This window comes from Anas platyrhynchos, chromosome 1 (genome assembly GCF_047663525.1).
Source record: "Anas platyrhynchos isolate ZD024472 breed Pekin duck chromosome 1, IASCAAS_PekinDuck_T2T, whole genome shotgun sequence".
Classification (NCBI taxonomy): domain Eukaryota; kingdom Metazoa; phylum Chordata; class Aves; order Anseriformes; family Anatidae; genus Anas; species Anas platyrhynchos.
Window position 1 is genome coordinate 125,158,445 of NC_092587.1, and position 15,335 is coordinate 125,173,779.

The 15,335-nt window shown below is 47.3% G+C and overlaps 1 protein-coding gene across 1 annotated transcript; it reads left to right on the top strand.

Annotated features, from left to right (window-relative positions):
- Positions 1-404: 404 nt before the first annotated feature.
- SIK1 (salt inducible kinase 1) lies at positions 405-13,527 on the top strand. Its single transcript, XM_005026639.6, has 13 exons — positions 405-700; positions 1,441-1,557; positions 4,083-4,146; positions 4,327-4,488; positions 4,763-4,887; positions 5,002-5,125; positions 6,139-6,362; positions 6,599-6,748; positions 7,362-7,484; positions 7,730-7,955; positions 8,648-8,923; positions 9,451-9,682; positions 10,458-13,527. Exons 1-13 carry the CDS (start codon positions 548-550, stop codon positions 10,876-10,878), a joined length of 2,397 nt encoding a protein of 798 aa, XP_005026696.5. The 5' UTR covers positions 405-547; the 3' UTR covers positions 10,879-13,527.
- The last annotated feature ends 1,808 nt before the right edge of the window (positions 13,528-15,335 follow it).

Consider the following 15,335-nt stretch of genomic DNA (forward strand, 5'->3'; position numbering starts at 1 on the left):
CCTCCCTGACGTCACCGCCCCCCCGTCTCCATGGCGACGGCTCCATCAGCGCGCGCGTCAGCGCCGCCCGTTGCCTGGCAACGCCGCGCCGGCCCCGCTCCCCTCCAGCCCCGCGCCGGGCCGCGCGTGGCGCTGACGTCAAACGTGACGTCAATGGGGCCCGGCGCGGCTCCGGGCCGGTGGGCGGGGGGGGGGGGGGGGGGAGGAGGAGAGGAGGGGAAGGGAGGGGCGGGGGGAGGAGAGGAGGGAGCACGCGGGATGCCCCCCCCCTCCCCTCCCTGCGCCGCCGCGCATGCGCGCTGCCTGCCCTGCCTCACACCCCAGGCGCGCGGCGGCAGAGCCGCGGGGAGCGCGCGCCAGGTACGGGCGCGGCAACGGCCGCCCGCCAACGGCCGCGCACCAACGGTCGCGGCTGTGAGGAGAACCCCGCCGCTACCGCCGCTGCCTCCTCTCTGCCTCTGTCAGCCGTGTGAGGGGCGCGGCGCGGCGCCCATGCTGCTGCCGTCCTGACCGTCGGCGGTGCCTTCGGCCGCCGGCCGCCTGAGCCATGGTGATCATGTCGGAGTACGCCGCCCTGCCCGCCGCCAAGCCAGCCCAGCAGCGGCCGCTGCGAGTCGGCTTCTACGACATCGAGAGGACGCTGGGGAAAGGCAACTTCGCCGTGGTGAAGCTGGCCCGGCACAGGGTGACCAAGACGCAGGTGAGTGCGGCTCGTGGGGAGCCCGGACGGGGCTTTCTTGACCAAAAAAAATCCACAAAATCAGATGGAAAGCCCGGCTGCAAGCTCCGTGCTGGCTCACCTCAGTACCAACAGCCTTGCACGGAGTTGGTGTAAAACTAAAGCGAGAACGCCTCGAAATTAACATCACCAACTACAGCTATCGCCTTCCCCACATCCCTCCTGCTGCTCCCAGAGCCCAACAGGCTGAGGAGCGCCAGAACTCCGCAGGCAGGTTTGATTCTTTCATTCAACGCGAACATTTGGAGAACAAAAAACTTGGAGTGTTCACCGAGAGCGTTTCCTAATGGGCATGCAGCTGTAGCTCCATGTGTGCTGCATGTCAAAGTCACACCGCTCGCTCGAGTAGGAAACAGCCTGTTACAGAACGCAGTTTTTCGCTAGCATGGGGTGGATTAAAAGATTTACCGAATCCTGCCCAGTGCTAGTTTCTGCGGTTCTGCTCACTACCTTACATGTAATCCTTTGAGGTAGAAAAGAAAAAAAAGAAAACACTCTGTCGTGAATCCAGAGCAGTTCAGAAAAATCAGGTTTGTCAGGACCGTACTTTAGAGGCAACTTTACATGGATTTTGTGAGTTTGTGTGTGGTTTTTCGTGTGGTGCTCTGTTGTGTTTTTTTGTTAGTTTGTTTGTTTTTTCTAGGAATACCTATTTTTTAATGCCTGGAGTTGTTTTATTTTCTTAATTCTTTAATCTGCAGGTTGCAATAAAAATAATAGACAAAACAAGGTTAGACCCAAGCAATCTGGAGAAGATTTATAGAGAAGTTCAGATAATGAAGCTTTTGAATCATCCCCACATTATCAAGCTATACCAGGTAAGAGGTCGGCTTTGAAGCACGGCATGCGAATGACATACGCGTGTCTCGCACATGATTTCATGTCAAATATTTGCGGAGAAAACACAAATTGAAATAGTTTATTTAAAGCACGTTCTTCAAAAACTGTTGTTGTTGTTTGTTTTTTTGTTTTTGTTTTTTTTTTTCCTAAAAAGTCATTCATCATTCTTTGAACAAAATTCCAGTACGTTAGACAGCTTTTTGGCAAATTGATTAAAACAAAACAATTAAAACAGACTGGAATCCGTTTCTTGATCTGAAACAAACTATCTGAACTTCTACAGTTAACTTGCCGCCCTAACTCCTCTGCTTTTCCAGTGCAGAAGGTCAGAACTTCTTAAAATGCTTTTGATAAGAGGACGACTTAAACTCTTTCAGGACAGCAGAGTCGCAGGCGCAAAAGTTGGGCTTGCTGTAAGTGGAAGGGCTTTAAAATCACCAGCAAAAAAAAAAAAAAAAGCCTAGAAATGTTGATATCTTAAAATATGTCTGAAAATGACCTTTTTGGTTATTCCACTCCAGTTTGCTTAGTTTTAAAAATTAATTTAAAATATCCTTCCACTTGTAGAGTTTCACAATATGAATTTTGATTTAATTTCGTTCAGTTTCTGCACTGTTTGTTTTTTTAACAGTCGGAACAAATTAATGTGTTGTGCAGAAAACAGGATCACAGCTGTCTAGTGAGCAAGGACTGCTTTGCAAATTCTAAACGTTTGATCTAATTAGCGTTTGGTGTGAGTTCCTCTTAATCATCTTAAATAGTGCCGTGTGGATGGGAGAAGAAGATGAGGTATCCCAGTCCGTCTGGACCTGTCCAGAAGGGCAGGGGGGAGGAATAGCAAAAGAAGGGAAGCAGCAGGTCTGAAATGCCATGTGCAGTAGCACACACTATGACCAGTTGCGATCTTACCGTTGGGTTTGTTAGCTTAAAAAAAAAAAAAGTTAATTAACGTGTAAGGCTGAAAAGCCAGTAAGGCAGGTGCTTAGGCAAGGCATTACTTTTAAAGACCTTGACACACACGAAGTGCCTGATATTTATAGTATTAAACATCATAACAAAAATGATCCTGCGTTAACATCTGACGTCATTGTTGCCCATAGGGCAGTGTAGGATATACCGAAACATTCTAACAGTCCTGTTGATTTCATTTCAGTGGAATGATGTGGGTGAAAATACTAAATACTATTTTGAAGCTTTTAGAAAAGCAGGTTAAATTCCATCTAGTTGAACCACTTCACTTGATTGAGCAAGTGACGTTGGTAGTGCGCCGTAATTTCTTTTCAGCAGTTTTCTTTTCTTTGTTGTTGGAATCGATGCTTTACCTGTTTGGTGGAGACTGAGAAGCAGGGATGGAATTAGATGACATGCCGACGTAGGGTGTGTGTTCTTGTATTATTTCATCATTGTTTTAGTTTCAGCACGGCGTCTTAATTTCATCCAGCTGGCAACTTTCCCAGAACACTTTCCTTCATTTTTTTTAAACTGGGAACCTCTCTTCCTTTGCTCCTTGTTTGTTTATTTTCGTTTTGTGTCTGTGTGTACTTGTAGTGAGGGGAGGACGAGAGACTTCGAAAAAAAGTTACTTTTAGGAGGCTGGAAACTGCAGCCTTTGAAGTCGTATCGGCGCTTGTTTGATTGTTAACCTGTTGTGAGCCTCCTGCTTCCAAAACAAAATACCTGTTCCTTTTGTGTCCAATTCTAGGGAATTTTTTTTGTTTTGTTTTGTTTCTTTTTTTTTTGTTTGTTTTGTTTTGTTTTTAAACCTGAAAGGCAACATTGAAAGGATGTGGCATAGTAATTGAATATGGATTTGAAAACACTCAGCATTGTTTGTTTGTTTTTTCCCTCTGAAGACGTGTAAAATAACAAGTGTCAGAGGAAGTTGACACAAGATTGATAGGTGAGCGTTGAGCAATATATTGACAGCTGTTGATGTGCCTCAGGCAGTGCAGTTACACAAGCAGCTACCTATCTCCTCTTGCATGGGAGGCTTGCCACGTCCCCAGCCAACGCTCAATGGGAGTGGGGTGTCTGATATGAATGACTTCCTGATTTTCCAAGTTCTGGGTATCTCTTGTGATCTGAGTACCTGCTAGCCATGAAATAAAGATGACTTTAAGTGTCTTTGAATCCTCAAAATACGTCCAGTGAATTATAAAATTTTACATGCGTATTTTAACCAAATAAAGGAATTCAGGGAAGTGTACAGAAGTATGGAAATGCTCACCAGTTATCCTATGGAGATGAGGTGACACAGTAATGGTGAGAAGAACAATGGCACGGGAAGCTGTTGTACATCGTAGGCATGAACAATGAATTGTTATCTTTTTCATTACCAGTTTGCTAGGAGAGATCGTTGTGGTGCAAAATTAGATGTCTTTACTGCCAGCTGCTGCAGCAAATAGATAATTGAACCGATACGTCTGAGAATACATTTAGAGAAATGAAAGAAACTACAGAGGTCTGCATTTCTTTAAGCATGTCCTTTCTTGTGTCTCGACAGGTTATGGAGACAAAGGATATGCTTTACATTGTAACCGAGTTTGCAAAGAATGGAGAAATGTTTGGTAAGTCTTTAGATTTAGAAGTTGTGGCTTTGTTGCTGTCAGTCCTGTGTAATATATGTTTTGGCTACAAATCCAGGCTTGGTGTTGTCAGCTGTCAAAAAGCAAGTACAGCACATGGAATATTGCAAAAAGCTTCCTCCAGGTGCTTCTAAATTTTGTACATCTTTTTTGGTCTTGCAGATCATCTGACCTCCAACGGGCACTTGAGTGAAAGTGAAGCACGGAAGAAGTTCTGGCAGATTCTTTCGGCGGTGGAATATTGTCACAGCCACCACATCGTGCACAGAGATCTCAAAACAGAGAACCTTCTGCTAGATGCTAACATGAATATCAAGTTAGCAGGTAATATGAAATGCAGGCTTACTCTATAAACAGCGTTAAGCATGTAGTCAAACTGAGTCTCCCTAGCATGATCCAATAAATGTACTTATGGTAACTGAAAATATACTGATGTTTCTTTGTACATATCTTTTGGACAAAAAAAAAAGAGTATCTCAGTTTGATACACGGAGAACAAAGCAATACATCTGCTTCTTTCCCTCCTTTTCCAGCTACTTCTGAAATGTTCATATGTGGTTGAGCAATGTCTTACCCCAGACTTTCACCTTCCTTCCAGACTTCGGCTTTGGAAACTTCTACAAGTCAGGAGAACCCCTCTCCACTTGGTGTGGAAGCCCGCCCTATGCAGCTCCAGAAGTGTTTGAAGGCAAGGAATATGAAGGCCCTCACCTTGATATATGGGTGAGCTTGAAATTTCTTAGAATTTGCATTTCACAGTTTCTTAGGGGCTGTGGGCTTTTAAAACCATTGCTTCTGCTGGAATCACTCACGTGCTGTGCTGTTTTCTGTTGACAGAGCCTTGGGGTGGTGCTGTACGTCCTTGTCTGTGGTTCTCTGCCTTTTGATGGACCCAACTTACCAACTCTGAGGCAAAGAGTGCTGGAGGGGCGGTTCCGCATCCCGTACTTCATGTCCGAAGGTGCTTTTTATTCAGATCCCTAATGTTAGAAAAGGGGCTGCGAGTAAAGGAATAGTTGTCCTGTTCCTTCTTGGGACAGTGATGGATGGGACTGGTTTTGCAGCTGGAAATCCCCTTGTCTTTATGTCTCCAGTAATTTCTGTAGGGTAGGACTTCAGTTCAGGGTCTGGTTGCACATGCTTTCTTTTCTGATACCTACTCCATGATGCGTCTAAAACGCTGTCGTTTTCTTTCTCAGAGTATCTCTGTGGATTGCAAAAATAATTGAAACCCTAGCTGAAGAAATAATTGCTTAGAAAAGAGAGAAAACAGACTTTTAATGAGCCTGCAGTGTTGACATGGGTGTAGTTTTAAGATACTCAAACCATGCAGAAGGGGAACTTTTCAGTGTGGCTTTGCTGCCAAGGGGAGCAGAAATAGTGAGGCTTAGCGCTGTTTCTTGAACGCTTGCGCTCCAACAGGCTGGTGAGAAAAAGGAACTGAGGCGTATTATCACCTGTCCCTGATTTGGATGCAGAAACAAGTGAATGTGCCTCTCTCTTCAAGTGAATAATATCTTTTGAAGTGTGACTTTTATCAGTTTTAGCCATGAATGGCTTTGATTCTCTGGTTATAAACAAATTAGCAGTAGGCAAGGACCAGGAAGTTGTATCTGAGTACATACAGTAGTTGTACAGTAGTCCTGTACTGAATTCTGACCTGCTTCAAGTAGATTTAAACCTGCGTCCGCTCACAATTAGCCCTACTGCAAGGTGGAAAGCCACCTGAAAGCTGCTGCTAGCCAGTACAGCTTCATTTCCTGTGGTGACACGTTGCTTTTATGAAATGTATGTTGGCCTTTCCTGTGCTGGTCTGAATATTTAGTAGTCACACCATGCATCAGCTGCTCAAAAATCTCTTAAATCCCATTTTCAGAGATGACAAACACTGGTGGTGGGAAAGTTTCTTAGTGATGACCTGGGGCTGGACTGTCATTTTTACCCCTTGCTCATGAGTTTATCTTTGTCATCCAGACTGTGAAACGCTAATCCGACGGATGTTGGTCGTGGACCCAACAAAACGAATAACTATTTCCCAAATAAAGCAGCACAAGTGGATGCAAGCTGACCCGTCTCTTCAGCAGCAGCAGTCTCTGTCCTTCTCCATGCAAAACTACAACTCCAACCTGGGTGACTACAATGAACAGGTCCTCGGGATCATGCAGACACTTGGCATCGACAGGCAGAGAACTGTGGAGGTGAGAAGCGCTTGTCCCTTCAATATATTTTCGGTGGCTACCAGCATGCCAGTGGTGCAGTCGTGTGTGTTGCTCAGTGACCGGCCTTGATCCAGTGTCACAGTGTATTATAATTCACACTGCCCTTCTGAATTTTAACTATTTTTATGAATAGTGTTTTGAAGCCTTAACGATGAGTTGTGGCTGCTTGTATCTCGAGTTACCTGTTACTCAAAGGTTCCTTTGATGTCTTCTAGTCTCTACAAAACAGCAGCTACAACCACTTTGCTGCAATTTATTACCTGCTCTTGGAGCGCCTCAAGGAGTATCGAAGCAGCCAGCTGTCGAGTCGTTCAGCGAGTGGCCGTCAGCAAAGGCCGAGGAGCTCCGAGATCAGCAGTGGCGAGGTGAGGAAGGGTGTTACCTACCTGGGAAGCCGTATGTGTGGGCTCTCTTTTCCTCCCCCTTTCTATGGGAAAAACAAGACTGAAATTCTGAGGCTTCTGAGATGCGATTCTGCTATCTGTGCCCTCTGATAGGGTGCAGCCTACTGTTCGTCAGCAGGATGCTGATGGAATACTAACGGCCTGTGGGTCGTGATCCAGAGAGCAGTTTGCCTCTGGTGCAGCTCAGTAATGAGCCAGAAGATTAGGCTGCCCTCTCAGGCACGGATCATTTACGTTTTCTTTGTTACACACCCTCTAGGATCCTCAGAAGTACTCTGTGATTCAGTCTGTGTTTTTTTCTGACGTTCTTTTTCCTCTCCTCACCCCCACCCCCCTTTAAAGCATACTCCTGGTGCCTTTTCAAACCGTACTTCCAGTTTAATTGCCTGAGTTAGGAGAAGGAACTTTGTGTTTGTGTTGGCATTGAAAGAGCAGCTTTGTTAATTTTGATAGAAAGTGCGTGGAGAAGGCTCGCACAGAAGGTGTCTCTGAAATTCCTTGAGCCTTGAGTGTTTGAAGAATCACATGGAACTGCGGTGTGTGATGGCTTCTCTGCATCTCTCTCTGCCTTCAGATGCCTCAGGACAGTCTCACTAGTGAAACCCTGCGATCATCTCTGCTTTACCAGCAACCTCAGAGCCTGATTCAGCCATCCTTGCAGGGAGAAATGGACTGTGACATGAACAATCCATTACAGGTTGGTGTTCTCAGCTGCCCTGTGTGCAACTTGTTGTTTTTTAATTGTTCAGTTGCTCCAAAACAACAGTTTGTGCCTGTTGTTCTCTGCCTTGAATCTTTTGTTTTGCACTTGGGCATGGCGTTGTAGTAGCTTCTCAAACAGTACACCTACGGGAGGCATGCCCCAGAGCTGTGAGAAGTATTAAAATGTAGTGCAGAAGTAATTGAAACGCCCTTCAGTCTGTGAACTGTTGTGTTTTGCAGCCTGTGTTCTTTCCTGTGGATCCCAACTTCAATGGGCTTTTTCGGAACCGCTCCATCTCCCCCAACAGCCTGCTGGAGACCACCATTAGCGAGGAAGTAAGGCAAGAGAAGGAGCTGGAAGACGAAATTAAGGCGTATGACCACCCCATCCGCATCCCCAGCAACACCAGCCGGAGGCACACGCTGGCTGAAGTCACCACTCATTTCTATCAGCATGCCCCTCCATGTAAGTAAGTCTGGGAGAGGTGAAGGTTGTCCTTAGCTAGAGGAAAAAGACAGAAGGAGCAGCCCAGCAGCCAAATGTTTGGGGAGCATGTGCTGATTTTACCTTGACTGGGGTAGGAAAGCCCAGAAAAGAGGTGTAGTCGGCTCTCCTCAGGTCCGTCTTTTCCTTAAATAAGCGTGGCCCTCCAGGAAGGGGCTCTGCACTGTTAAATTTTACCCGGATCGTTTTAGAGGAAGCGTTCTCACAAGCAGGACATAACCCTTCTCTGCTTGCTTCATTGTTTGGGTAGGTGAGTGTGGTCGCATGTGCGACTGAATTTGAAGACAAACAACCAAAAACCAAAAAACACAAGGTCATCACTAACTGTATTGGCCACGTGTCCAAACCCCTTGAGCTGAACGAGCAGAAATGCTCACAAAGCAAAAATCCCGTGTCGGAGTGTTGTGCTAGGAAGCCCCGCAGGCCCCGAGGTGCTGGCAGAGCCCTGCTGGCTGGGCAGGAGCCAGGCAGCTTTTACGTCTCTGGCCCCGTGCTGGAATCAGGCGCTGTGACAGCACGAGCTGCTGGACACCTCGCTGGCTCGCAGCTGCTAATTAGTGCCAGTGTAGGTGGGCAGAACGCTCTGATGTCACGCTCGTTCCTTCCTCCACTCATCTTGGGAATGCTTTTTTGTCCTTCCTTCCCCTCTGCAGGTATAGTCATTTCCTCCTCAGCGAGCCCCACGGAGGGAACGAGTTCAGACAGCTGCCTTACTTCATCTTCAAATGACAGCTCCGTGGCCCTGAGCAGCTGCTTGGCAGGTCAAGTAATGACGGGGAGCCCGGCCGCAGCCAGGATGACATCAGCCTTCCTTGCTTCCCAGTCTGACGCCCCGGTGTTACAGGCCCAGGGCTGCATGGGAGGTGCTTCCCTCCTGCCCGTCAGCTTCCAAGAAGGAAGGCGAGCATCTGATACCTCATTAACTCAAGGTAACTCCTCCCTCGCTTTGCTGCTGGGGTGTCTGCCCTGCCACTGGGAGAGGGAGGCACGCAGGGGGTTGCCCCTCTGTGTTAGGGTTGTGTTGAGGCATTCTGCTTCTCGTGTTCATGGTCCTTGAGGAGGGTCAGTTCCCCCTGAGGAAGGTTCTCAGACGGGAGGCTCTCACATGCTGCTTCAGCGTGCCCATGAAGATACTTCTGCTGCTGTGGGTGGGACGGCAAGCTCCTCCCTCTTCCTAAAATACGGACTGCACTTTGTGTTTGCTAGCAGCTTTGTCCCTTGCTGTGCATGTGTCCGTCTGCACGAGGGTGCAGCTGTCCCGGGCCCTGTTCCGTCGCGGCAGTTCTGCTCTGGCCATCAGGCAGAGCTGTGACCGTGAGCCCAAGAGTCACGGTTTCTTGTAGTGCAGTGCTCACGTACATGAAGGCAGCTGCCCAGAAGGGCTGATCTGTGAAGCAGGCTCCTAGGCAAATGCTAAGGAGGATTAAAGTGCGTTTCTTTTCCTCGTGTCCCACAGGCTTGAAGGCTTTTAGGCAGCAGCTGCGGAAGAACGCTCGAGCCAAAGGGTTTCTCGGCTTGAATAAAATCAAAGGCTTTGCTCGGCAGGTGTGTCAGTCCTCCTCATCTCGGGCAGCAAGGAGTGCCATGAGCCCTTTCCAACACACGCAGCCGAGCACCTGCCTGTACAGCAGCAGCGGGAGCAGCAGAGAGGGAAGAAGCCTCCTGGAAGAGGTGCTACAGCAGCAGAGGTGAGAAGCCGGCCTGGAGGAGGTTTACTATTTTCCTGGGGGTTGCTTTGGTTAGGGGCAGAAGAGGCCGGGGAGTTGAGTCACTGGGGATTCCTTTCCTCTCAGCCGTGCTGTGTGGCAGCAGATAAACTGCTTAGCTTCCTTTGTGGCTTCCTGCGCTGGCACGCGTAACGCAGGACGTGCAGTTCCAGGCTAAAATCTCGATGGCCAAGCGTTTGGAGGTTGCTGGATTGAGAGGCAGTTGGGTACCGTGGGGGAAAACATTACTTCTCCCCACTGCAAGCTGTATTTTTCTTTGTTAGTTTTGGGAATGATTTCTTTCCTCCTCTGCCTCCTCCTGTAATTTTCCCATGGCGAGGAAGTGAGACCTTGTAATTTGGAAAAGTTACAGCCCACAAAGGAGGCACGGTTCCAGTGGCCTCAAATGTCATGTGCGGTGGCACCTCTTCATTCCCAGAGAAGCGAGATGGAAAATTGTGCTTCCGGTTTATCTGCACACGTTGTCTCTAGGACATCTATTATTAGCTGGCCACGCTGCGACTAGATAGCTTTCTGGTGCTGGTCTCCCTCTCCGACATGAGGAAAAGCCAAGTGAAAATGCAGCGACCTGGCGCATTTTGCTTTAGTTTTACTGGCTGGGTAGGGAGAGGTTTGATGGAGAAGAACAAAAAAGGGGCAAGTTGGTGTCGGGGGTTGAGGCAGGAAAGGAGGAAGGAAAACGTGAGCCCATCCTAGCAATGCAAGCTAACCTCTTCCCCCCTCGGCCTCTGTTCAGAATGCTCCAGCTTCAGCATCACCAGCTACTCCAGCCAGCTTGTCCCCAGACGCCTCAGACGCCTGCGACCAGCGGCCTCCCCTCCTCGGATAGCGCAGGTACCTGCAAAACATCCAATTCTCTTCTCTTGTCCGAGCTACAAAGAGAGAACTCCTTTGAGCTGGCCTTCGGTGGCAACAGCCAGCTGCTCCAACCTCACTTCTTTGGTGTCAGCGTGTCGCCGGTGTCCTCAGCAGCTCACCTCCTAGACACTCACCTCTACATCAGCAGCAGCGCCTCTCCCGCTGGCGCCACCTTCTCCCAGCAGCAGAGTTTCTCCGCGCAGTCTCCGAGCTACGAGGCCGTCACTTTGCAGCACGGGGACTGTGAGATGGAGGACCTGACTTCCAACCAGCTAGGGAAGTTCGTCCTGGTCAAGTGAGAGCTCCGGCTGCTGCAGCTGGCGCTGCTGTGGTGGTTTTTTTTCTTGCAAAGAACTTGCACCGCTGCTCCGTGGCACGTGTAGGGCCGTGGCTGGCTGATGTCGTGCGGACGAGTGACTCAGAAGCAATAAATTTTGAAGTATGTGAAGAGGCTGGCTGGCTCAGAAAGCTAGCAACTTTCTAGAACTGAACCAAGCAATATGTATGTCTTTTTGCTTCTACTATTCTTGCACTGAACAAATACGAATAGAAATTGAATTTTTTTTTTTTTTTAAAGGAAAAATAATGATGGGGAAGATGGGTGGGGCATTTGTGGGGACAGGGAGGGATGTGGTCGGGGAAGAACTCTTCGGTACTGTACTCAAGTCAGACCAATACAGCTCCGCTGTTATGCAAGATTAGCAGCTGTCGGTAGTGGTGACACAGCAGGGAGAGGCTTTTCAGAGAAGGGACCAGAGCCTCCCTTTTTCACAATATTCACTTATGGGTTTGTGAAGATGATTACCTCTTTTTAAAGAAAATAAACAGAAAACCAGTGGCATGCAGCATTTATGCATTCGTAGAAGACAAAAATGGAAGCATTGCCATTTGTTTTTTTTTCCCTCCTCCTGTTAACGCTTTTAATTCTAAAGGAACCAACCTCCCCATTCCGCACCTCCCAGATATGTATACTTTAAATGAAAACTGTGAACTTTCTGCTTGATGTATCAGCTGGAAAACCTTTAAAAACCAACCACAACAACAACCAAACAACCTTATAATTAGCACAGAAGCAAGTAATCTCTTGACAAATGTATCCCTTGGTATCAGGATCCAAATTATGTACTGTCTGGTCTTCTGCAGGGATGTCTTTTTGGGGTGCTGTGTATATACGTACGTATACACGCATGCACACGCCTGTATTTTGTTGGTCTAAATGATCACTAGGAATCCTTTTATAAACACTAAGTTTTTTTCATATTCCTGCAGAGGCACCGAGGAGGGAACCGCTATCGCTGGCGGGGTGGCGGAAGGGTTTTCCTTCTAACAAGCCCTCCTAGAGATTGCCTCCAAGTTGCCTGAGGGGTATTCCTTAGCGCTGCACATCGTTATTTCCGCTGCTAATTATGTTTTTATGCATTTCATTATCAGGGTCCAAATAGAACTGACTCTTGGGGAAATGTGCAATATTGAGGTTATAATTCTATACTGACAAAGACAAAAGGAATAGGCGAGAACAGAATTCTACTCTCACGGAGTACAGCTATTTCTGAACAAAACTGTATTAAAAGCGAGTAAAACAGCACAATCTTTGGGTGTTCGTTTTGGGTTGGTTTGTTTTTGGCATACTAGCAAAATGAGGTTTTGGATTAGGTAGGTGTTTTTTCGTATGGTTTTTAATGCTGTATATGTATATAAATAGGAAGCAGAAAACTATATAACACTAGTTATTTTTTATATTTTGTAAGATGCTTATATTGTGTTTCTGGTAGAAACCCCACCCCTCCTCCCGAGGCGGAGTGTGACTTCTGTTGGCGTCAACAGGAGATGTGCTTAGGTGTAAGGGGGAGAGCAGGCCGTGCCCCCACGGCAGGGCAGGGCAGGGCGTTCGAGCTTTGGGAGCAGGTGAGCAAACAGCTGGAAGTTAGCGCTGGTAGGTCGGGAAGCAGTCGTGTTTTGGTCAGAATGCTCCGAGGACCCATCTCCCGAGCGTGACACAGGGTGCCTTCAAGTTACCTTGGCTTCGTGCAACCTGCAGTATTACGCATTTGCAAATAATATAGATACCTTTTTTTTTTTTGTCTTGTTTTTGGTTTGTTTTTAAAAAAAAGAAAAAAACAAAGAAAAAAGCCAAAGATTGACTAGGTTACTTGGTGGGAGTAGGAATGGCTAAAGATGTCCTGTGGCTCTGTCTGTGGCTCTCCATAAACGACCTCTTTATCTGTGTGTAGTACCTGTGTGTCTATATTGCTGCACCTCCAGCTTGCCACTGCTGCTACGTGGTCTGGAAGCTTCACAGGGAGGGAAAACTGCTTGAGCTCCATTTCTGACTGCGTGGTGCCTTGCAGCAGAGGAAACACCAAAGTCTCACGCTAAATTACAGCGGTTTAAAAACAAAAACAAAGCAAACAACAACAAAATGTTATCTGGAGGTGGCTGGAGAAAGGGGGGTGAGAAGAAGCCAGCTCGTCACAAAGCAGCAACTTGCCTTCAGTTTTGTAAGGGGTAGCACACACACTTAAAACGCAGAATTTCCCCGTCAATATTTGTTCTGTTTAAATGCCATGGATCCAAAGGCCACAGATTCTTTTGTTTCCTGTCCTAAGCAATGACAAGCACTTTACTTTCATAGTGTTTTTTTTTTTTTTTTCTTTTCCAATTGCTGTAGAGCCTCTTTGGAATTCTTGCTGGAGCAGAAAGAGGTCATTTTAAAAAGTTTTTTTTTTTTTTTTTTTTTTGTAGATATCTTGACAGTGCTGTTCTGCAGACTGCAATGCAATAGGGTATTTAAAGACACTACGTGATTGGTTTAATTAAGATGTATAGTTTATTTTTTATCATGACTGAACAATCATTTTATTTCTTATGTTAAAATGAGAGATGTACACCAAAATGATTAGTCGATGTGTTTTATTTAATATTTAAATAAAAAATGTTTTAAAACCGTTGTCCTGCACCTGATTCCGTGGAGTTTTTTTCTCTGCAGTGTCACCCGAGCTCCAGCTGCGCACGTCCGCCTTGCGTAGTTAAGGCTCATTGTGAAGCCTGAGCCCACAGGACATCGCTGACACTTTCTATTACGTACTAAATGAAGAGGAATGGCCAGCTCACAAATCTGATAATGGGATATTGAGCCTTTCACTGCCCGGCAATCTGTCTGAATCGAACCCAAGTCTGTAGTAATCGGGTTATAAAACCTGACAGGGAGAGAGGTCTATGGAGTGAAAATGGTCAAGCGTGGTTTAGTCGTTACCGGACGAGCAATCCGTCCGTGTCACCTTGAGCTGAAAGAGCTCTCTGCATTTGCCGTGACTCCTGCCCTGGTAGCAAGGGCTCGTACATATTTTTTTTCTAGGGTCGTGTTTTCAACACGGCTGCACGGTGATTTCTGTAGCATGGCAGGGAAAATCAGGACAAAGAAACCACGGCACTCCGGGCTCAGCTTCCACGTGTCCGCTGTTCCACTCCTGGTGCTTTAGTCACTGTCTTCCTGCCTTTCTTCTGAAATCTGCCTCTGCTCCTGTTTACCATGTTTGGTTTTGTTTTCAATATCTCCTGAGGTGCTGTTTTTCTTGGCTTTGTTTCTCACACCACGGCGCAGCACCTACTGCCTTTTCCTTTCTTTTCCTGCCCGGGATCGGGGTGTTTTTTCCCTTCCAGGCAGGACAGATGCTGGCAACTTTAACGTAGCCCCAAAAGTGGATGATCAAATCCTGCATGTTTTTTGTTTGGTTTGGTTTGGTTTAAAGGAAGTGTTTGGAGCTGGCAGGAGGTGCCGGGCCAGTAGCAATGAAAAACACAGGTTGTTTTTGCATGGAGCAAGTTGGGTGTAAAACAGCAGGCTGAACGCTTCGCTACCAGCGTGACCCAGCCATGGGAGCGAGGGACTGTCCCTTGCTGGGTGAAGCACAGCTTGTCCCAAACCTTTCTGGCTGTGTCCCCAGCAGCAGTCACACCTCGGTGAGGAGGGGACTTAGAGGCATCCTGGTGTCATCCCAGGCTGTGTCGGCTGAGGAGCAGCAGAAAGGAGAGCAGTTGCTCGTACAAAATTATGGTGTGAGAGAGAGAAAGTGGGCAGGACTTTGGTTTTCCTCACCCCGCAAAGTGAGAAGGAGGCACGCTTCATGCAGCGAAGGAGAATTAATTTAAGGACTAATAAAAGGAAAATACGCGCCTCGGGAGAACGTTGCTTCAAGTGCGGTTGCTGGCTTATTTCATGGTTGCTAACTACTTTTAGTGGTGACAGCTAAATCAATGATAAAGGTAATCCAGTGTCATGGTTTATGGATTTCGCAGCGCATCTGTGAGAGATCAAGAAGAGAGTTGGTCTTTGGTAGGGGCTGCCAGGGGGCACGGTGGATAGATTCGGAGGACAGAAGTGCCTTTCTCCCAAGACATCAGATATCAGCGCCTGCCGAAGGCGAGACATTCACGTAAGGTAAACAGACTTCATCGTCTCTTGTAATACATTCTAGTTTCTTAATGCACGTTTTATGTCGTGCAGAACATATTATCAGTGTCAGTGGCCCTGGCCAAAGGCACAGCTAATCAGGCAGCTCGCTTCAGAAGCAGACACGTAGGGAAAGGGCAAGCATAGCGCAATCCCTGCGTGGCCTTACCAGCCCGGCCGTGAGCAAGCTGCGGTTCAGGGAATTTTTGACTGGCATCTGGGTCATTGTGTTCAACAGCTGCAGATGGGTTAAGCCTGCAAGAATTTGGCTAACCCCTTTTTGGAATCCTTTTATATTTCTGGCCT